The 23,390-nt window shown below is 47.1% G+C and overlaps 1 protein-coding gene across 4 annotated transcripts in view; it reads left to right on the top strand.

Moving 5' to 3' along the window:
- The window catches only part of MAPKAP1 (MAPK associated protein 1), a 78,504-nt gene extending 55,354 nt beyond the window's left edge, over window positions 1-23,150 (top strand). For 2 of the 4 annotated variants that reach the window (XM_084219741.1, XM_084219742.1), the window contains 5 exons: window positions 1,634-1,741; window positions 6,294-6,434; window positions 10,788-10,925; window positions 19,989-20,086; window positions 21,854-23,147. In XM_084219741.1, coding sequence (XP_084075867.1) covers window positions 1,634-1,741; window positions 6,294-6,434; window positions 10,788-10,925; window positions 19,989-20,086; window positions 21,854-21,979 — 611 coding nt within the window. In that variant the 3' untranslated portion in view covers window positions 21,980-23,147. Of the gene's footprint in view, window positions 1-1,633; window positions 1,742-6,293; window positions 6,435-10,787; window positions 10,926-19,988; window positions 20,087-21,853 lie in introns of all 4 variants that reach the window. The other 2 variants (XM_084219740.1, XM_084219743.1) reach the window with 2 other exon arrangements.
- Window positions 23,151-23,390: the final 240 nt, after the last annotated feature.

Below are 23,390 nucleotides of genomic sequence, written 5' to 3'. Positions count from 1 at the left end.
TTGCGATTTGTTTCAATTCAGTATATTTTGCTTCTGCCTAACAAGCAGGCCTCTGTTTATCTAATTTATTTTAAATTTAAATAGCTAATCACATTTCCAGTAGCCGGGAGAGGTGGTGGGTTTGTTTGCTTTTCTTTGTGCTGTGTGGTTTGCGCTGCTGATGCTTTGGCAGCTCCTCGTGCCACCCCTGGTTGTGCAGGGCAGGGTGGGAGCCTCCTGTGCCCTGCAGAAAGCCTGGCCCTGCATCTGCTCTGAGTGGCACCGGGTAAAAGGAGAGTCCCCAAGGCTCCACCCAGGGAGGGAACGCGCCCGGCCAAGCAGCAAGTGCCTCACGTGGCTGTGGGGAGATGGAATGAGGAGCTGTAATTGAAATTCTGCTGTAGTAAATTTAAAATTAATTGGCCAACAAATTCCATTCCTTAGGCATGCCATCTGAGCCTGAAAGACTTAATTTTTTTATATATTTTAAATATTTCATCATATACGCTCGTAATTCAAAGTCAGCAAACAGTCAGAAATCTTTTAAGTAGTGGTGAAGAGGGAACAGATTTTGCAATTTCAGTTCTAGGTTTTTTGTTACTTTGAGACCTGGTTAAAGAGGCTTTAAATCACTTAGGATTTTTCAGGTATCTGTTCAGATTATTTTACTGGATTATGGAAAATTATTTATGGAAAGCTATTGTTTATGGAAAATACACAGCTGAGAACTTGGTGTGCACTCCAGCTCTCAGGTGTGAGCAGGAGTGGTGTGAGGACAGGAGGGCTTTGGCCCCACCAGCTCCTGCCCTTGGAAGGGGCTTTTCTTCTTCTGGGTCCCACCTGGAACTTGGTGCACTTGGATCTCCCCCCACCCTGCAGGGCCTCTCCCAGCCGCTGTCAGGACAGCAGGGCTGGAGCTGGCTCATGGGGCTTCACCTGGAACTGGATCAGTGTGTCCTGGGTTTGTTCCAGTTAAGCCATGTAGTTAAGGATCCATTCAACTAGATTTTTTATTTTTAATGGCCTAGTTTTTGTAAAAACAATTTTTATACATTTTCTGTAGTTGTAAAACAGCTTTTTAAGTGGTATTGTCCTTCCTTTGGGGATTTGGTTGGGCAAGAAAGAAGCCGGCAGCTGAACCTTCAAGATCTACTGTTAAAATGTGAAAATAATTCATTCAAAGCAGCAGCATCTGTCCCTCTGTGTGATGCAGTCCATAAGGCAGGGCTGATTTCCTTCCCAGGTGCTTCCCAGTGCTCTGTGCAGGCAAGAGGGATGGGCAGCAGGCAACAAACACTGGTGGCTTCTTCACTCAGGAAAGATGCCCAAAAACGCCCCCGGGGCGTACAGCGAGGTCTGAGAGTTTCCCACTCCAGGCAGGGACTTGGTGCAGCCTCACCTGGTGCAGGGACAAGGTGGGAGTGTTGGACAGGGGTTTGGCAGGTCAGGGGACAGCTGGAGACAGCGGGAATGTGCTGTTTCCTTCCACACCATCCTCCAGCTGCTGACAGGGCCCTTCCTTTGGCAAAGGGCTCTGGGCCATCAACACCCACCTGCTGTGCTCCTGGGCTGCCAGTAACCTCGTGTGAGTTAATGTGCTAAGCCATGGCTGTGTTAGAAAACAGATGATTTTACAAGTTACTTTATGTTTCAGGTCCTCAGTATCGGCTGGAGAAGCAGAGTGAACCTAATGTCCCAGTAGATTTAGACTGTACCTTGGAGAGCCAGAGCACTTTGGAATTCTGCCTTGTCCGGGAGAACAGTATGTTTCCCCTTTTCACTTTTGCTCTTGTAAACTGCTTAAACTCACATAAGTTATGTATTTTGGAACACAAGCTGTACTGTCTGGGCAAGTACATTTTGACGAGACTCTCTGTCCCGAGGCACTTCTCCGTGGTGCCAAAACAATATTCCAGAGGGAAATGATGGATTTCATACCTTTAGTAAATAGTCTGCATCCTGTTTATCACTTCATGATTAATCTTTTGCTGTTAAACTGCTCTGTAAAGTTATGACCAACCCTGAAAAACACGAAATATGAACCTGTCTGTGCCGCAGACGTTGCTCAGTGAGTCGAGGGGTTGGTCTGCAGGGTGTTGGGCCGTGTCACTGTGGCTGTCAGAGGCACTGGGGGTTTCTAATACAATTTAAAGAAATTAGCCATGCAGAAATAACTACAGCAGTTTGATGATTTTTGAAGTGCCAGACAAATAATCTTCTCTTCAGCTCTGCTCAAATATTTTTATGCTCTTACTGTTTTAATGATCGTAATATTTACTTCCTGATTTATTTATTTACTTGAAACAATATGAAACTTAAAAAAAAACATTGGTTTGTATTTGTTCCCCATGGAATTTTGATCCATTCTTCATTCTTCGCAGCAGCCGTGCTCTCAGGTTTGGTGTTCTTTCATTCCATTTTGTGTAAAAATGTTGATTGTATCATGAGTAAAGCCAGTCAGTCCTGCCCTCAGCCAGCAACACTGCACACAGCTATTGTGAGAGCCTGCTTCAAGTAGTGGAAGAGTTTGTTCCCTCTGTGTGAAGGTTAAACCTTTCTTGGGTGCTTTTTGGCCACAGCAATTGCGTGTGACCCCAGCAGGGCAGCAGAGCATCCCCAGAGCAGCCCTGGGTGCAGCAGTGAGCACGAGGGACAGGAGCAGCCTGAGCTCCAGTGCTGCCGGGCTGGGGTTGGCACTCTCAGCTCTGGCTGCTGCTCTCCCTGAGGTGGGACTTGCTCCCAAAATGTTCCTGGTGCTCCTGGTTCGTTTCTGCACAAAATGGTTCTGAGAAACTGTAGGAGAGACCTTGCCCGAGGGAGCAGGGGGGCTGTGCTGAGGAAATGGAGCAATTCTGACCTCACTAATCGAGTTGTGCTCTTCCACAAGCCAGAATTCCCCGACGTCTGCATCCCACCTATTATTTTTGTATTGATTTTTAATCTATGAAATGATGCTCACTAGTCATACTTCCATGGGTTTTGCTTGTGATTTAAAATAACATTTTTTTTAAACCCAGGCTCTGTAATTAAAAGAATACTGTAGATACTGCATTTTTAATGTATTTTCATCATCTGTGGAGGAATCCAGGCTGGGGCCCGTAGCTGTGTCTCCTGCAGGGCTTTGCTCTCGTGGGTGACTAGGTTCAGGTTGCACCATTACTGGAAGAGTAAATCTGGTGGCAGTTTGTAAGTGGTGTAGCAGGAGGCAGTCAGTCTGCTCTGCTCCAGGAGAGCCTCGGGAGCCTTGGCTCAGGATAAATGTCAGTCAGTGTTGAGGGGACTCTCTTCCCTGCTCCTGAAGTCCTTGTGCTGCACTGCTCCCCTTCCCTCCCGGGCCAGGGACAGCAAAGGGAGCCCTGGAGAGCTGTGGGATGGATCCCTGAGGCTGCTGGGTCCAAATGCCCTGAGCTGGGGAGCGCCCTGGCCTCTCTGGCGCTCTGTGGTGCCCGTCCAGGAGCATCTCTGAGCCCTGCTGGGGTGACCCTGCCCTGTCCCTGCTGGGGCTGGCTGCTGGCCCTGCTCCAGGGGCTCCAGGGCAGCACAGCCTGTGAGATCACTCACTGTCCCTGCCTTGTGCAGAGCCTGGCTCACCCCGCATCAGAAAATGGATTTGGGGGTGCTTAGCAGCTATCTTTTGGCATGGAAATATTGACAGTTCAGCGCTATTAATAAAATAATGGCTTGACAATCCTATCAGCAAACTGAAATATTCACTTTGTGCATTCTGTCTTGATTTGAAATACTTTTAGCTTTGATATGCCAGTCAGAAAAAACTCTGTTGTAACAGCTATTACTTGTAAATGTGCTCTTCATAGTCTCATAGTCATTTATAAATATATATATGGATGATGGCAAGCATCTCCTGGGAGAAGAGCAGCCACATTCCTTTGGGCAAAGAGAAAGTTTATATTTCAGGGTATTAAATGAAACAAAAACTTTCCATTATTAAGAAATATGTATGGAGAAATCCCCTTTCCAGCCAGCATTTACTAATAGCATTCGAGCTAATAAACTGCTTCCAGTGTGCAGAACTTTTAACTTGCACCAAGATTTATCTTTAAACTGAAAGCTGCACTTTGTAATGTGAAATGCCTTTATGTGTGGTAGGAAGCCGTTCATGGCTAATTTAGTTTTATTCTTGCCATCTTACTTCTGGAAAGTTCCTCTTTCTCATTTTATCATTAGATAGTAATTAGTATTCAAGGGAAATTGGTCTTAATATATTAAAATTGGTTTAGTGCCTTTAGACCTATAGCAAAGCCAGTGTCTTATTGGAAAATGTAATTGGGGACTCTGTGTATGTAATTAATTGTATTGCAATTAAGAACTTTCATTAAGCAATATTCTAGTACATTAAAGTAATAAGGGACATTTTTGCAGTGCAGTTAACTTTGTGTTTTGTTGTTTTATCGAGGAAAGGCAGGTTCCCTTCTCTGCAGCAGGCTGCCTGTGGCACTTCAGTGCCGTGGTGCTCCCGAGGCGCCGTTTCGGCGCTGGCAGGGGGCCCTGGCACAGGAGGCTCCTGCTTCAGCTGGGTGCCCGTAGGAGGAGGCTCCTGCTTTGGCTCCTGCCTCACTCCCAGCTCCTGGAGCTGGGGCTGGTTTTCCACTGCCGTTGGTCTCATTTGAAAATCGGGGTTTCCAGCGGGGAGATGTGACCGAGCTCGCTCTGCTCCGCAGGGACTCAGCTCTGTGCTGGGGCTGTGTGGGCAGCCCAGGGGCAGCTGGAGGGGTCACTTCTGCCCTGTCACAGCTCCTGTCCCAGCACAGGAGCCATTGTGGCCACACAGTGTGGGGACAGGGTTGTGGGGACACCCCACTGGTTTCCAGCCCGGAGGAGGGTCCTGGCTGGCTCCGGGCGGTGGGGCAGCAGTGCCACTGCCACCCTCCTGCCTCGCTGCCAGGCACTGCCACACCACAGCCTCTCAAGATGCTTTTAAGTGCACCAAAAAGTTTGACATATCTCAGTGTATCTTTGGAGTAGTGCAGCATGAGGGTTTGACATGATACATTATGATAATCCATAGTATAGAGACATTAACACAGGGGTCTGTGACAAAATGCATTGTAATGTCTCGGAAGGAGCCATTACAATTTATCTTGTCATTCTGGAGCATGGAGTGGTTGCAGTGTTAAGATGGCTCTGCATAAATTCACATGGAGACTGTTTAATTTGATTTTTGGAATCCTTTCAAGTCGAATGGCACAGCCCAATTTGTAGCTTAACCCTTCGGTGTCCCCCTTCCCCAGAGGAGGGTCCGTGGTGTGTGAGAAGGGCAGCGCTGGGAGAGCTGTGGTGAAATTCTGTGACCTGGGAATCTCCTGCTTTATGCTCCCCGTGTGGTTTTGGACTCATTTAACAGCAGATGCTCACAGTGGTGTGGTGTTGAGGCCACTCCAACAGTACAAGTCTCAAGCAAAATTAATACTGAAAAATCTGACAAGTCGGTACCTGCTTTGCTGGAGCTTTAAGATCTGTACTAAAACTCCATCATCTCATCTTCCCATTATTAAAATTTCAGCAAAATATAGAGTTTTCATTAATCTCCTGCAGCAAATTTAGTTCTCTGAACTGGCAGTTGGTTCAGCTTTTAGGACTACATTAGCCAGGATATTAAACAAAACGTGTCATTCCTCAGGATCTCCTGTAAGAAGCTAAATCAGTTTTCAAACATATTTATGCCACTTTATCTACCAGCATCTGAATGATCATTTCGAGCTGAGGTGCTTTATTAGCAGCTGGCATGGAAATTACTCTGTGCAATTATATATCACATTATAGTAATGTTGAAATTGGTGTTAATCCAACGTCATAAAATGTAAAAAATCTTTAAAGTGTGTTATATTTTTTCAGTAATTGGCATTTTGGCTTAATGAGTTGTTGCCTTTTATAAAGGCAGTACCTGCAGTGGTAATGAGAATACTAATCAGTAAATAAAGTGCAGCTTCTCATCGGCGTGCCCGAGGTGCTGCTGGCACTGAGGGGGCACCTCTGGGGACAGACACCTCTGGGGACAGACACCTCTGGGGACAGACACCTCAGTGCCCACCTCTGGGTGGGCTTTGGGGCAGCTCTGGCTTCCTTGCTGGGTGACAGGCTTGGGTGGCCAGCAGGTCCCCTGCTCACCCCCTGGGGCCCCAGGGCTGCCTGTGGCCCGGGAGCTGTCCCCAGCGTGGTGTGCTGCTCTGCAGGCAGTGCCTGTCCTCGTGGCCTCAGCGCCCTGGTGGCTGCCCTGGGCGGAGGGTGGCGTTTCTGGTCCCTGGGGCAGCCAGGTGTGCCCGAGCCAACCTCCCTTCAGGAGCCTTGTCCCGCAGGTTCCAGAGGAGAAGAGGTGTCGGAGGAGGACCCCCAGATCGACATCGCCACGGTGCAGGACATGCTCAGCAGCCACCACTACAAGTCCTTCAAAGTCAGCATGATCCACCGGCTGCGCTTCACCACGGACGTGCAGCTGGGTAAGTGGGCGCGGGGCAGCGCGGGGGGCTTGGCTCGGCTGCCCGGCCCCCTGCCTCGCTGCACCAACCCTTATCACCCTGCTCCGCTCTCCAATGGAGCCCTTGGAAGCGTTGCTGGCGTCTCAGCAGTTAAAAATATTGCTTTCCATTGAAAATACTTCGGTATTTTTATTATCCCCAATCAGTTGCACATGTTGCCTCTGAAGGAAGGCCATTATTTAATGACCTCGTCTCTTTTTTTCGGTCTAGGCTTCCTAATGGAAAGCTTCTTGCCAACTGTTTTGTTATTTTTAAATGAGGCTTTGCAAAATTGGGAGTTATTGGGTTTTTCCTTTTCTGAGACTGAAAGATTTTTAACGACCTAGTGGAAATTTGAGGTGGAACAAAATAAATGAGCATTCTCTAAAGGTTTTATATTGTCCTTATTGGCTCGCTGAATGCTTTTGAAAACCTGAAGGCCAAGGGCTGACAGAATCCTGAATTATAAAAGCCCCATTACTGTTTTAAAATGATTGAATGGCTTTTTATCTTTGTGTTTAAATTGTGAAAATTTGATTAATGATGCATTGGTAGGTGACCTGTGACATTCCTGCAAATACTTCCATAAAGAAATGATTCAGCAGTAAGATATTACGTGCCATAATGTTTACAAAATACATTTATTCTGTAGAATTCAGAATTGTTAAACTATACCAATTCCTATAATATTGTCACTACGGTCCCTTCATTCCTCCATCCTGAAGCACATGTAAGAGTACATGTGTGTAAAATTCTCCCAGAAGAGGCTTTTTTTGTTTATTTTGAGCTGTCTCGTTGAGGCAGGATTTATCTGCTGGCGCTGGAGCAGGGCAGTGCTGGCCATGTTCCTGCCTTGAGCAAACTCTCGGGGTGTGATAGTTTGCTTCCAGTGAAGTTTGACTCACTGTATCTGGGAAGTGTCAGAAATGAGAGCTTGAAAAGGTCATGACAGATCACTGAAGATAAATGGTTAAGGGAGAAGAGCTGTTAAATGAAACAAATGGCTTAACTTGTGCAGCAGTGGAGGAGCTGACCCTGCCCAGTGCTGTAAGGACCATAAAATTTCCCTTTTATAACAATCTGTGAACTTGTGTGATTTTGATGGCAGTGCATTGACAATGGAACTTTATAATATTTTTTTTTTTTTTTTTAATCAAAGGAAACCCCAGCAGGGTGTTCAAACCTTGGGCAAATGTAGGAAATCAAAACCTTTTGATAAAGTCTGAGTAAGTTGCTGGGCTTTCTCCTGAATTTTTAAGAGACATTAGAAGATCAAGATTGGCAAAACAAGGACTGAGGGGCTGTGTGGGTTTGGGCTGATGAGTGTTACTTGTTACCTGTGAGGGACAGACTGCTTCTTCCTCCCTGAAATGGAAAAGACAGGGGCTAATTTTTTGTCTTCAGTCGAGGTGACTGGTCTGGGAGCTGTTCTCCAGCAGTTTGATGATGGCCAGTTGCAAAGACTTTTCTTTGCAGCTTTTCTGTGCCCTCAGTTCTGTGTAGCAGCCGTAGCAGGGCAAGTGTTTCTCAAGGACCCCAAGAACCCTCTGCCATCCCTTTGCTCCTTGTTGGCAGATCAGTGGTGTCAGTGGCTGTGCAGGAGTGGATTGCACTTTTTGAAATGTTTTAGCTGTTTTCAGGCCTGATCATTGAATTTGAGACAAGGTTTATGAAAAACATGGGAGTAAATGTGATTTCTGTACATTGTGCGTAGGTCTGTAGTAAAAGGTGATATGTGGAGGGCCATGGGAGGAGTGCCCAGCCCTCTGAGTGATGGGGTTTTTGCATTTAAGGTGGCAGTTGAAGGTCTGGGGTTTGTGTTTCAGCCCATATCACAGGGTAATGCACACACAGCAGCACTCTCAGCAGTTTCACAAAGGCTCTATCATGTTCTGGAGGAATAAGACACATTTACTTGTGTATTACGTTAGCACAACTAGCAGGAGCATATTGTCTGGGAAAACAACTGCTGGCAAGTGTTTCAGAGAGGGGAGGGGGCAATTGCAGAGCCCAACAAAGGGAGCAAGAACAGAACACTGCTACTGGACCCATACATTGATGGCATTCCTTTTGACAAAATGAAAGAATTTAAAAAATAGTAGAAGGAGCATTTTCACTTGGGTTTTGAGTATGAGTGATTTGTGCTGCGAGACAGAGACTGCAGAAGCCACAGACACAATACTGTTTTGATTTTAGGTTTCAACACATCCAGATTGTGAGAACAATAACACAAAAAAGACAACATTCTTTGTCAATGTACTCTCTGGATGTGGGTGAGCTTCAGCCAGCGATGTCGAGATACAGAAATAATGGATGAAGTATACAGCAACAATTTGCAGATAAAAATAATAGAAGTTAAAGTGTATTTTACATGATAAAAAAAAGATGAAAGAGGAGGAAGTCTGTTCCATCTGAGATGGTTGCAAAATGGTGAAGTAGCCTCTGCTGAGAAGATTGATGCAATGGGGAGTGACCTTGGCTTGGAGCAGGAGCTGGTGATGTATGTATGAGCATCTCGCTGCTAAATGGACCCAGATTTGTAGCACTAATATACATGGAAGCCCAGAACCAAACTCAGGATGGCAATAAATCAACAGCCACTTTGGGTGTCATTTCTGGTTTATATTCCACTATTGTTCTATCACTTTAATTCATGTCACTATCATCTGTTCATCTGGAACAGTTTTATATAATTTTCCAGTGGAGTTACCTGACAAATCCTATCAAATTAACAAGGTGCATTAACAGTATTGACTGACTGTGAATTCTGAAGTTGCGGGACCAAACAGTGACATTTTTGGAGGATATTTATAGGGGTGATGCTCTTAGAGGAAGGGATAGGGAACAGCCCTCACACACCAAGAATTTGCACCTTTATTTTTAGAACTTCCCCTGACTTTTTTTTAGTGATAAAATGAGACTTTGTATCATCAACTTCCATATTTTCCTTAAACTACAGCAAATACCATTTGGAATAATAAACCATTACAGTGAAATACCAACACCAATTTTACATAATCTGTGCAAAATTAAATCACAAACCAAAATGGGCTGCAGACACAGCCTACTCAAATTAGTGAGTTCCAGGAGCCTGGGTGTTAATTGGACTCTTGATACAATGCTTAATTGCAATGTGATCTCTCTGATGTGTGTTTAACGCATTGCTGGGTTAGGGGGTGTTCCCATAACCCATGGGGTGGGTGAGGCTGGCCTGGTCTCAGGGCAGGGGCTGCAGCCAGACCCCCCAGGCTCCTGCCCTGTTGGAACCCTCAGAAGGGAGAAAGTTTTCTGCTTTTTTTCCAGAGATGCAAGAGTTGAATTAAATTTTAAAACTTTTTTCCTATATTGCTTCCTTTTGTTGATCATGTCTCATGAGCTTCATGCTGTAACTCATGCCTGAAGACACATCATTGTTTTTAGGGTGTAAAAAGCTGCCTGGGAAGTTTGCTCAGCTCAGTTCAGTTCCTGAGCTGGGTCCAGCAGGATCCCCTCTGCCCTGCTGTGGCCTCCCCTTGCGTACTGTGTGCAGTTGTGGGCACCACAATGTAAAAAAGACATGAAGCCATTAGAGAGCATCCAAAGGAGGCATGGCGTGGGGAAGGGTCTGGAGGGGCAGTGTGGTGAGGAGAGATGAGGGTGCTGGGGGAAGCAGAGGGGCAGGTGCCAATCTCTGCTCTCCATGACAGGACTCAGGCAAGTGGCTGAAGCTGAGTCAGGGACGTTGAGGTTGATATCAGGAAAGGGATTTTCACCCAGAGGAGGGCTGGGCTCTGGAACAGGATCCCTGGAAAGTGAGCACAGCATCAGCCCTGCTGGGCTCAGGAGGCACTGTTGGGACAGTGCTCTCAGGCACGGGGGGTGTTGGGGGTCCTGGCAGGGACTCGGTGATCCAGTGGGTCCCTCCCGACTCAGCACGTGCTGAACCTCTGGTTCTGTTATTGTATGACTGCATGTGTGCTGTACAGCAGATGGAGAGGGGTGGGTGGTGATAGTGTCTGTTACACAGAGCACTGGTGACTGCACAACCAGCACTATCTCCCATAAATCTCACAGCTCGTGTAGCTACTGCTTCCAGAAGAGCTCTGTATGCGTTTAGAAGAATCTTTTCTGTGATATTTCTTTCTTTTGGTATGCTTATGCAGGAGAATAAAATACAGATTATCAATGCTGTTTGATAACCATTTGCTTCTGGTTTCAAAAGCTCCTGTGCTTTCAGAAAGCCCAGAAGGGCAATATACCTTCAGCCCATTTAAGATTTATAAAGTGTGTCAAACGGCTGATATGAAATCGGTTAAACTGATCACTCTTGTGGCTCTCTATTCTTTCTCATCTCAGGTATTTCTGGAGACAAGGTAGAGATAGACCCTGTTACTAATCAGAAGGCCAGCACTAAGTTTTGGATTAAGCAGAAACCCATTTCAATCGATTCTGAACTCCTCTGTGCCTGTGACCTTGCGGAAGAAAAAAGCCCAAGTGAGTAGTCCTTTTTATTTATGTTCTCTCTTCTCTGCCTCCCTGGATGTGCTCCATGTCCAAAGAATTATTGCTACCATGTCCTTTTCTTTCTATAGGTGTGTTTTTTTCATTACAGGATGTTTTTAATCTGACTCAGTTCTGTTATAGAGAACACAGCATAAACAGACACACATTTTACGAGTGTCCTCTGATGCTGCTCTCAGCTAATGGCATCACTCAGTGTTTCTTGCCCACTGTGACACCAAGGGAACACTGGCTCTGCCCAGCTGTCTCCAGCCCTGCAGCACAGCCAGCAAATCCATGTTTCAACATAATTGCAATTTTGGGGCACTTTTTAACTTCCAGACCGGCTTTAAATGTCTTTGGTGCAACTGAAGATCTCGGGCATGCAGTGAGTGTCAGCTCAGCCTGGATTTGCCCCAGCCACGGCTGCAGGGTCACTGAAGGTGCCACTCTGGGTGTGCTGCTCTGTGGTGGTGACTGGACCAGGGCAGCAGTGACAGCCAGGTCTGGGGACGGGCTGGACGTCCCAGCTCAGCCATTGCCCAGAGGTCAGGGCTGGCTCTGTGGAGTGCAACTCCAAAAGCAAGGGCTCCTGCTTGTTGTGTCAGGAGAGGAATGAGAGTCTCTGTCTGGAAAAGTTGTTTTAAAAAGCACAGGATGGGCCCTGGGAGAATTGGGCAATGGCTCCCAGTGGGGCCAAAATGGAACTGTCTACTATCAAAAAGTGACTGCAGTTCAAAAGCTCAGATGGATTTTATTGCACTTGTGCCTCTGCAGGGTAGTGAGATGCTGGTATTAAGTACTTATCTGCAAGGTGACAGAGAGGGAGAATTATGTGATACATATTTACAGAGGTAATGATCTGTTGAATTCTCTTGGAAGAGTAAATTTATGGCTGCCCCAGATTTTATCAGCAATTATTGAACTATATCCTTCTCCCCTTCATTACCCCCTTCCTACTCCATGTTCTTGGTTTAGTCATTGTCTTCCTTTTCTGTCTCTCCATCAAGATTTCATGATCCTTGGGTAGGCACAATCCCAAGGAGAAGCTTTCCCTGTGACCTGGCAGCATGAGGATTTTGTGTGCAGTGCAAGGGGCAATTTGTGCTGGTAAACCCTGACACACCTCTGCTCTGTACCCACATTTCTGCAAACGCAGATACTGAGGGGATAAAAGGGTGTCCCCAAAACAAGGCTGTATTTGGAGAGGTTTCTGCTGCTGTCCACACACCGGGGACAATCCCTGGACACCCTGGACCCTGTCCTGCCAGGATGGGGCTCTCCAGCCCCAGAGGCAGCACCTGCTGCTGGGGGGAGATCTCTGTGTACCCAAATCCTGCCAACCCAGGAGTTTCAGCCCCCCAACAGAGCCCAGGTGCAGGAGGGCAGTACCTGCACGTGGGGACCATTGAGTGAAGAATCACAGTGGCTTTGCAGGGGACACGGACAGGTTGCAACCAAGGCAGCCATGACAGTACTGAGGGGCTTATTTGCTCTTTTTTGTGTGAACATCTTTAACTTCTCCTACTAAATAATGGTTCAGCACAGTTCCAAAAGGAGAAAATACTTCCTCCTGAAACTGCTGACCTTTTCCCAACTCACTAAAGATGTTCCAAAAGTCATTATTTTAGGCCAGAGAAAAGACTTTTAGTGTGACATCTCAGAATGATGCATTTTGGGGAACTGAACAGCAGATCAGTATCTCTTGAATTTTAAATGGAAAAAAGTTATTTTAGTAGCATAAAGGAATGAAACTCACTGTATTTCACAAGTTTTGTCTGTGATTTTTATCAGCGTGGTGATGTATGTTTGTAGCAGAGTTTACATCAAAAATTATTCCCGGATCTTTCTTGAATGAATTATTGCAAAGAGAGGCTGGGTACAGATAAGGTCTTTGAGTTCTGCAATATATTTTGTTTTCATGTTTTTATCTCTTGTAACACAAACCTGCTCCATCTCCTCTTTCAGAAATGCTCGTGCTTGTCCCGTGGTGCTGGGCTCTGGGTTTGGGGCTGCCTTCCCTCCCCAGGCCCCTCAGTGGGGTTGGAACCAGCTGGGCTCTGCCCTGCTGGGCTGGGCTCTGTGACTCTGAAGAGGTGAAGGGTTTGGACCAGGCTCCTGCTTTGTAGTGAGGACAGGAGGTGTTGGAGTGGGGGCTGAGTGCTGGGACCAGCACGAGGTGCAGTGGGAGTCTTGTGCTCGTGTTCTTTGCTTTCCCCTGCACCGGCTCCTGCAGAGAGGCTTTGGTGGCACCTGTGTGTGTGTGAAAGGGCTCAGCAGCTTCAGAGCCCACCTGGTGGGGACATTGATGGACAGCTCAGAGCCGTTTTGGACAGGCTGAGTTTTCCTGTGCTGAGAGTTCACAGAACTCAGAGCTGCCTTCAGTGAGGGCAGAAAATGAAAACAGAAAGCTCTGGCATCTCATTTGCCATTAGTTGGGGGGGATTGTAGGCAGGGATGGCTGATGATTTTTGTTTGCCCTTGTAGTAGCCCTGGGTCAGAATTTGAAGTTTTATTTGTAAATTAAATCAGACTCCCTGGATTTAGACTGAGGGGAGAGTTAATGGCCCTGCTGGCTTGCTTCGATGCCATTAGAACCTGACAACGCTGGGCACGAACATCTTCTTTAAATCAGGTTCAGCCTGATTATCATGAGAGATTCTGAATGTTTTGAGTCTTGAAAGGAAGCATCCTATCATGGAGAAATAAGATTTAAGCCTTAATAAAGTAGTTGTCATTTTTATAGCTGAAAAGAGCTTTGTATCTCAATTAAGTGTACATAATATAAAGTCTTAAGGAAGCAACATAATACGTTTAATACAATTATATCCCTTTGCAATAGTGTAATTTAAAGGAAATCTGATTCTGGTAATGTCTCTTACATTACTTGGACAGAGGAGAAACTTCAGTGTCACTGCCCACTGCCGTGTGCAGTGCTGTGTGGCCCGAGTGGCCCCGGTGGATGCCCAGGGCTGCTGGGCACAGCTGAGCTGGGCAGGGGGTGCAGAGCTCAGGACAGCCCCCTGTGCCACCACACCTGAGCAGAACCTGCCCAGGGCCCTCCCAGGCAGCTCTGCTTTACAGGAGCTGCGGAAATTGGATTTATTTGATAATTTACTTGAAACACTGAAGCAACATTCTCTGTGATCCTTTATCTGCCTTTTTTTTTGTTTTCATGAAGCAGAGACATCTCAGTTGCTTTGTCAAAATAGCCTCGGTATGAAGGTAAGTGTAAACAAAGGTGTTCCGTAGGTCATGGAGTACATGGGTAACTCCAGTTTGTAATTTAATTGCCCGCTTTGCACCCTGCAGCTGAAGATTTCCTTTAAATTCTGATTCCATTGTTGCACTGGGGCTTAACAGAGTGTTAACCTGGTAATAGGCACAGGGCCTCCCCATTATATGTCTCGCTATCGAGCGGTTCTGCATGACTAGTTAAAAAAGATGGCAAGAAGATTAATGAAAGCTGCGAGTCCAGAAGGGGGGCAGGTACCTCGGTGAGACTTCCAGCGAGGAGATATTAGAGCTGAACCAGAGCTTGGCTTTTTCTTTATCCCATGACCTTTGAACCTGCCTTACTGTCGAGAGCTGCCAGCCGAGCCGACGTTTTGATTGATGTTGCTACACGAGTCAGTCTTTCCCATTGAATTCCACATCTGCACGAAAATAGCTTTTCCAGCAGTACTCACCCTGGCTGCAAGTGATAGCCAGAGCCATGCCTGAACCCCCTTTATGTAGTTTTCATTTAAAGCTAAAGGGATTTGATGTTTTAATTCAGTGCCCAGTTTCTCCTGATTATGCACGTTGGGTAATATTAATTTAATGAATTCATTGTTGGGTTGTGGAAGGGCTGAAAATACCCAGGAAGTGTTGGGAGGGCATTGGGTTCCTGCTTCTCTGCGGGCTCAAACAGAGCTGTTGCAGGTTTGCTCAGAGCCTGCAGTGGGGCCAGAGCAGAGGCAGTGTGTACTGTGCAATTGGTGCACAAAATATCATGATATCATGGTTCCTGACATCCCTGCTCCTGCAGCGGAGCAAGAAGTAACACAGTAAAATTCCTATTCAACAGGAGACTAGTCACAGGTTCTGACCAGAAGGTAAAAAACAGGTTCAGCAGAGAAAATGTTCCCAAACTTCAGTCTAGGAGGGAAAGGAAGATCCAAGTGTGGAACAGAAGGGCAGAGCCCAGCCGTGGGCACGCTGTGCAGGCAGGGGCGGCAGCGGGCACAGATGGCTCCGTGAGCCCCGGTGGGCTCGGGCTGTGCCAGGGCAGCGCTCAGCAGGACGTGTCCCTGCAGAGAAGGGCTGGCACAGAGGGTCCCCTGGCCCTGGCAGGGGCAGGAGCAGCCGGGCACTGCGGTGCTGATTAACTGCAGCCCCTCCAACAGCCGCTCATAAAAGTTCTCCTGAGCGCAATCAGGAGCGCGCATTGCCTCATCCTTTTAACAAATCTGTTTTGTAGCCCTATTAAAAGGGGTCTTCATCTATCCTGTCAAAGCTATTCTGCTGGGGTTTTTTAGTTTAATTACACTATCCAATTAAAACTCCTCGCTGCATTTTGATTCGCCTCTCCTCGGGCCTGAGTGGATGTGACATTTACAAGGCTCGCCTCTCCAGCAGACAATGCGTGATTGATGAGGTGCAGACGCAGTGGAGGAGCCCATTGCCATGTGGAAACACTGCATTTTGATTTATTTATCTTTTTTCCCCAAACGAGGTTGCTGGTAAAGAGGTTTTGGTCAACCCCGAGTTGCACCTCAATTTTCAGCATTTTTGCAGAAATCTTTATTAGTATTCTGCCTCTGATAATAATTTAAAGAAACAGAAGGCTTTGAGGGAAAATAATCCAGATGTGTGAATAGTTACCACAGTTTGACACAAAAGTGGGTGTGTGCTGCACTTTAATTGCAGCTCTGTTTTCAAGACATCTGGACCCACGTCACCCTCTAACAGCAATGCTGAGTAGCAAGCCTACAGTGGAACATAAAGGCTTGGAGGAAAAGAGATCATGGGATATGCTGCTGCCTGAGAGAATGGGGCAAGCCAGCTGGACCACAGCTGCTATTTTTTTCCTTAAGAGTCTTATCATTTGTTCCCACTTGAGTACTGCCCTGGTTTGAGGAGATCCACCCTGGGTTCATGGTGGGCAGCCCAAACCATCAGTGACTCCACTGGTATCAGTGGGGCGAGGATTTCACCCAGAACTGACTGCCCTCACTGCCTCTAACTTGTGTACCTCTGGGATAAATATCCCTTGCATGAAATGGGATTAACCCCACCTGTGCACACAGGTCCCCATCCCTGTTCTGTCTGTCCCTAGCCGAGCTCGGTGCCACGTCTGGATAATCCAGCTGTGCCTGCAACTTGTGACCTCCCCTGTGAAGTTTTTTTTTTGTTAGCAGAGGGTGTCAGGAAGGGTGTTGGATGTTTTTTAACCCTAACACAACTCTTGCAGCTCTGTAGGCCCTTCAGGCCTTCCTCCAGGGTCACAGCATCATTCCTGGGGTCTCACATGGGGATTTCACACAGCTGAGCCCCTCCCCAGTGCTTTGGTGAAATGCAGCAGTGGCTGCAGAGCAGAGGCTCCCCCATCTCCTGCAGGGTTGAAGGAAATGTGTGTCTTTGTACAAAAGTGTTGCTGATGTGTATTTTGTTATCCTCATTCCTTGCCTTTTACTGGTGTAGTTCTAATCCTTCTGCATCCTTTCTGGGCCCATGGGAAGAGATTTCAGGGTTTGAGCCGGTTGAGGTCACAGTTTCTGAAGCAGTGAGAATCAGTGATGTCAAAGGATGTTCATAAGTGCTTTGTTCTTCAGAGAGTCCTTCTCCAGCTATTTATTCCACTAATAACTCTTAATTGTTGACTTCTGCCTTATGGCCCTGTAATGACAAAGCAATCATCAAGGTATATTGAAAAATTAACATAAATTTGCATTTCTAGTGTTTGTTTGTTTTCTACCTTGTCCAATTCATGAACATTCTTTTCATCCTCCAGCTAATTCATGATTTAATTCCATTCTGTTTGAAGAGTTGGCAAAGGGTAAGGGCTGAATTGTAGGGTGGGAGGGAAAGAAGAAAAACTTTCTAGACTTGGCAGATTCGTAAAAAAATTATCTTTTCTTCTGCAAATTCATATCCTTGTTTTCCAAGCAAAAAATGTATCTTTTGGACTTTGATAAAAAGAGTTTATCACTTAGATTAAAGTGATTATTTTTCTACCTGTGTCAGGTGCAGCGTGGGGCCCACCAAGGGTTTGGATGTTTTCCCAAGATTGCGGGAATTAGCACAAGATTTACTGTTGCCTGTACGAGCACATTCTGGTCGGTGGTGGTGGAGCTGCAGTTCCACAGGGTTTCTGGGGGCTGTGTGCAGGTGTGGGGCTGTGCAGGAGCTGGGGCTGCTGTGCAGGGCGGAGGCTGCTCGAGGAGTTCCAGGGAAGGGCGAGGAGAGCCGGGAGCTGCAGCGCTGCAGGGCCTCTTCCCTCGCCTCGTTGGCAGTGCAGTGGTGCTAAAAATCAGGAGATGGGGTGAGCAGCTGAACGTGAGATGTGGTGCTGAAGGAGTAAATGAGCTCTCCTTGGTGAATTCCCAGTGAATTAGCATCCTGCCCTTCCGTCTGTAGGCTCCTCTCCAGGAGTAACCACACAGGAACCCATTAGTGTTGGGCTGGGGAAGATTTATCAGCGCTCTGAGCTGGGGCCAAGGGGCAGCAGGGGGGAGAGGCTGCTCTGCCGTGGGGCTGTGGCATGGCTGGGGGCTCAGGGGGCACCAGGGACACTGGCACGAGACCCCTTGGCTGTGCTGAGCTCGCCGTGGGCTGCACCCACCCCGTGACAAAAGCTGCTGGTAGCAGCTGAGTTTCTGTCATTGCTTTTGCTTCCATATCTGCTTTAACAGACAAACATACTCGGGAATAGCGTGGATTTTCTGCTGTTGTGCAGCTGATTGATCCTGATTGCGGGGCACTGAGGTTCCCTGCAAACACCCAGCCGCTGGTGGTGTGGAGTGATGGTAGCAGCTGCTTGTGCAGCATCTGCATTTGCTTTAAATCCCCCATCACGTGCAGCAGGAGCCACTCGAGCTGCTGCTGTTTGTTACCAGATCCTCTCACACGGAAACATCAAACCATGGAAGCTCCTATTGATCTCAGAATTGTCAGGGGTGGTGCTCTATTGGAAAGAGGTACATCACGTATTTAAGCACTCTTGGAAATGGAAATCAATCTCACAATTCATAAATTCCATCTGGCTAGAAGAGTAGCAGAGCAAAGTGCCAGTTAGGATTTCAGTGCGCTCATATTTCATTCTGTAAGTAGTGTGTTGTGGACTTGGAGCCCATAAACATGATGCTGTAATGGGGCTTTCTAAGGAAAAGTCTTCTTGGCTTCTTTCCACCGTGTCCCCAGTCCCAGCAGGAGGGGCTGTGAGTCCTGCACGGCCGCGGGTTCGGCATCGCTGCCGCGTCCCCGGCGGCTCCCGGGAGCCCCTGCAGAGCCACACTTGGCCAGTGCCCTGCCAGGCGAGCCCAGAGCAGCCCCTGTGCCCGTGGGAGCAGGAGCTCTGCCCTTGGCAGGGCTCCCTGGGCAGGGCAGAGCCCAAGGGACACGTGGGGGCACCGCAGCACGAGGCCAGGCTGTGCTCCCGGGGAGCAGGGAACACCTGGAGAGGTTTTGTCTTGATCCACAGCAAGAATTACCCAGAATTTCCAAAACCCAAAATGCAGCAGCTCATTGGGGTCCTCTGACCCTGTTTTGTGGCAGTTTAATTTCTGATAACCAGTGTGGAGTGTTCAGTGTCCAAGGAGAATGGTGGAGTGCAGTGCTGTGTCCCATCCCCAGGAGTGGTGCACTGGCACTTTTGGAATCATTAAGATGCTGTGTTCCAGGCAGAGCTGCATGCATTAACATGCTGATGAGCTCCCAGCTTGGAATTCCGCATTTTTAGTACCACTGAGGCATCATTTGTCAAATGATTTAAAGGGTTGAGTTTTTATTATTATTATTAGCCAATTTTTCAATACAGAATTTATATTCCAGATTAGTGCATCATAATGGTGTTTAATTAACATGCCACAATAAAATACTCGCATCTCAAATTTCCTGGCCACCAATCTGAGCATATATCAGTCACTTTTTGGAAATCTGGAGAATTAGATAATGTAAATAAGATTTCCAATTAGCTTTCCTGCAGGAAAGGCCTGGATTTACAGTAATGTGGCTGTTACTTTATGGATTGCTAACTTTGACTGTTGAACTGAATAAATTAGAAAACCGTTGGAAAAGTATCATGTATAGAATACATTTAATTTTAATTTTGAAGCCATCAGCATCCATACAAGTGAAGGATATTTTGCCTTCCTTTGTGTTCCACCTTAGACCTTTGTGTCTGACTCGTTCCTCCTGGCACCGCGTGTTGGAGTCCGGGGCCGCTGTCCCAGGGCAGCCACAGGGCCAGCACGTGGAACCCCATTTGGAATAGAGGCTGAGCGCCAGGAGGTGCCAGCAGGTCGCAGTTAGAGTTTAATTTGATTTTCCTTGCTGTGGGAAGGGCCATCCCAGCCTCGGGATGGGGCTGGCCTTTGGTGGCAGCGTGGCCGCGTCCCTCGGTGCCCTGTGCTTGGTGCCGCTCCCGTGGCCACCAGCAGCCAGCTGGGCTCAGGTGGTGTTTTGGGAGGAGGGTTTGGAGCGGTGGCTCGGGGGATAATTGCCATTTTGTGTTCAGTACACCCCTCCTCCTGCGGGCGGTGAGCAGCCCGGTGCCGGGGCTGCAGCGCCGGCGCGGCCGGGCAGAGCTAACCAGCCATTTGATGGATTTTTGCATTTCCTGCAGTGGGGATGTGATGGGAAAAGGAACTTTATTGACTGGAGTTCAGCTGCTCCTGTAAGCCACCACTTGCCTTAAATTGAAATGACATGAGAAGCCTGTCAGCATTTCATTGCTTCCTTCTGTCGTGCTGATGGTACGCTGAGATCACCATCTGTGGTTTTCTTCTGTCAGGCAACGAGCTCTGCTCAAACTTTACAGGAATATTCTAAGCAGTTTTTTTCTTATCTTTGCAGGTCATGCAATATTTAAACTTACATATCTAAGCAATCATGACTACAAACACCTTTACTTTGAATCAGATGCTGCTACTGTCAATGAAATTGTACTGAAGGTGAGTATTAAATTTTAACGTGACCCAAAATCCTGGTGTTTTACCACTTGTTAGACATTCAGGAGTGTTCAGGAGGCTCTGGAAACACACGAGGGTGCCGTGCCTGAGGACCACTGGGGTGTGTTTAACCTGCCAGGATGGCTGCACCATGCCTGTTGTTTTATTCATCCCTCCAACAGCCACGCAGCCACTGCCTGTCTGTGTGTAGCATTTCCTTTTGTGCTTTTTTCTAGCTAATGGAGACACCATTTTCTGTGGAATTTTATAGGAAACTACCAAATTTTATTGTGTCCAGGTAGTTTCCACCTCTGGACACGTGGCCAGCAGCCCTGTGCCTGCACAGGGTTGGGTGCTCCTGCCCCTCACGGCTCTGCCCCACACTCAGGTGTCCCTGCACAGCACACAGGGGCTTCTCCACCCTGATCCTCTCTCAGGACTGTTTGCTTCCTTGGGGCCCTGTACAGACACAAACTCCCTTGCTTTGGGAAACAAATTTTTGTTACACTCTTGAAAAATTAAATGGAATTTTCCACAAGTTCATCTTTCGTAGCAAGTCAAAATTCAAAAGCAGTAATTTTGGCAAACCATCTGTTATGTTTGCTTTTATTGGCTGTGTGGAGTTTAGAGGATTGTTAAACAACTGACGTGCGATAAAGTAACTTTTATTCATGACACAGGAGGTCAGTGTGTTTGAGGGGTTTCTGCTTTGTGAGCTGTTAGGCCAATTCTTCTGTTCCCACTTTATCTTAGATCAGCTGTTGCAATCCCAGACACTTAAAATCATGGAATCCTAGAATCATTAAGGCTGGAAAAGACCTCCAAGGTCATCAAGTCCAACCTTTGCCCAAGTACCCCCATGCCACATTTCCTTGGGTTTTGAACACTTCCACCCATCCGAGTCTGGTCATAAACAGAGGCTAAAAAAAAGGTTTACTGTCAATAACGTGAATATTCAAGAGAGAAATAATATTGAGCAACTTTTTTCCCAAGTTGCAGTTTGTTTATGTAGAACATTCTCTGGTTTCATGCACAAGTCACTGGTTTGTTTTCAATTCCATCAGCATTAGGGAGCGCAGAAAAATCAGACTTTTCAAATTAGGCTTTTTAGATGATCAAGTGAGAAGGACTGAGACTTTATTGACCATGAAAATTCCCTATATTTTTATGCCTTAAGCTGTAATATGCAATGAAAGTGAAACACTCTACAGTGCATAAAATTGTGCAAGTTTTAAGCCACAGCATATTAACCAGCTAATGACAGACCAAAGGGCATTTTTATCTTTTTGATTCTTGCATTAACCTTCCATTAAAATTATCTCTGAGATTATCACAAAGCATTGGAGATAATAAATTTAGGGAGTAGCAGGCTTGTTAAATATCATTTTAAAATGCTTTCATCAAGTAAAATGTGCCAAAACACAGGGAAACTCTGAGATTAGCTGAGTATGCAAACATCATAATGGAAGAATTCTTTTTACTGAGGCTGATCATGTCCTTTATTGATGCTCATTACTGATTATCCCAGCACCAGGGGGTCTGCACAGCTCCCTGCCTTCCCCAGAGGTTTGGGTGGCCCAGAATGGGACCAGGGACACAGGAGGGCAGCCCAGGGCTCTCCTGGCACTCTGGGCTCTCTCTGCCATCATCCTGCCGGTGCTTGCCAGGACCAGTTAGACCAGAGCCCTGCTCAGGGGTGGGCTGGGGGTCCCTGCCCACCCCGGGCTGTCCCCAGCCTCGGTGGCATTAACACCACCTCGTGTCTTGCAGGTTAACTATATTCTAGAGTCGCGAGCAAGCACAGCCAGAGCAGATTATTTTGCTCAGAAACAAAGAAAACTGAGCAGGAGAACAAGCTTTAGCTTCCAGAAGGAGAAGAAGTCGGGCCAGCAGTGAGCCTGGAGCAGAGCCTGCGCGCCGCGCTCGGAGCCGCTCCGCCGGGCGGCGGCCGGGACCGCTGCTCCTGCCGCGGGGAGCCGGCCGGCCGGGAATCTGAACTATCCCGTCTCTCACGGCTGGAAGATTATCCCTCCTGGGCGGGGGGAAGTCTCCCCTGTGACAGAAATAAAGAGCCATATCAGCCGGAAAGAAGACTGTTACGCTTCAGGTTCCTTTGATTAGAAATAAGAGAATGACGTAGACTGGCATCATTTAATTACTGTATTATGTACAATCACAAGAAGAGATGTGATTACATATTATTTCACAGCCTGGTTAAAATAAATTATATACATCTGTAATCCACCCTCGTACACGCAGGTATTGCTTGTGACATGATCAAATTTCTAAAAACAAAATGTAGGACAAATGTATCCATTTTTACTATTAATAAACAGATGTAATCTTTTTCAAGGTCCATATGATGCACAGTTCTTTTGGGGGGAGGCTGCAGTCCCAGATGGTTTCACTTCTGTTGCTGAAGTGCAGGAGGCATCCGTGAGCCAGGAACAGCAGCCGTGGCAAGGGAGCGCTTAGCGAGGGAGCGCTGAGACAGTCGAGTCTGTTGTGTTTGTTTTGTTCAAAAATATTTTTATTTAATTGTGCTTTTCAGCTTTGCAAATGCTTTATTGGAAGTTCCTTGCTGAAAGCAGCACAGTGGTTGGAAATCCACGTCTTGGAGGTGGAGAGGAGAATCCTCCCGCCCGGGACCCTCAGCTGCTGCCACCCTGGGGCTGGCACATCCACCGGGGCACCTTACCCCTGGGGACTCAGAAATGCCTTCACCTTCTCTCAATATTATTCCTTAACAATAAAAATTAAGACCTACTTTGTACTGGGATTTGTAACTATCTTGGCCTTGTTCATCCTTAACACGTCAGGGAACACGGGAATGGATGCTGGCACCCAGAGCCGCGTTTCTGGTTGAATTCACCAGAGGTGTCTTTCTTGCATCTCTCCAGGTCACTGGAGCTCTGCACACACTATCACAGAACTGCCCTGGTTCCCCACGGGGCTGGGGGCAGCTCCCTGGGGCACTGCCCACCCTCTGCCAGCCTCCACCTTGCTTTTGTACAGAGAAAACTTCCTGAGCCTTAACACAGCGTGCAGAGCAGCCCCTGGGCAGAGGGAGGGCCTGGGTCTCGCTGTTGTGTTTATGTTCTGGGTTTCAGAAGCTTGGCCCTGCACCACCGAGGCCAGGCCTCCCTGTACAGTCTTCCATGATATCTGCAAAACAAGAGAAACAATATTTTATAGTATTCTATTAATTTTTTTAATATTTTCTATGTGCAAATGCAGCACAGATACTATGGGAAAAGCCCCTTTGATGTAAATGACTCTTTTAACCGACTCTGTGAAATATTTAACA

The sequence above is a fragment of the Fringilla coelebs genome (genome assembly GCF_963513975.1).
Source record: "Fringilla coelebs genome assembly, chromosome: 21".
Taxonomy (NCBI): domain Eukaryota; kingdom Metazoa; phylum Chordata; class Aves; order Passeriformes; family Fringillidae; genus Fringilla; species Fringilla coelebs.
This window is presented reverse-complemented; position numbering and strand designations above follow the sequence as displayed.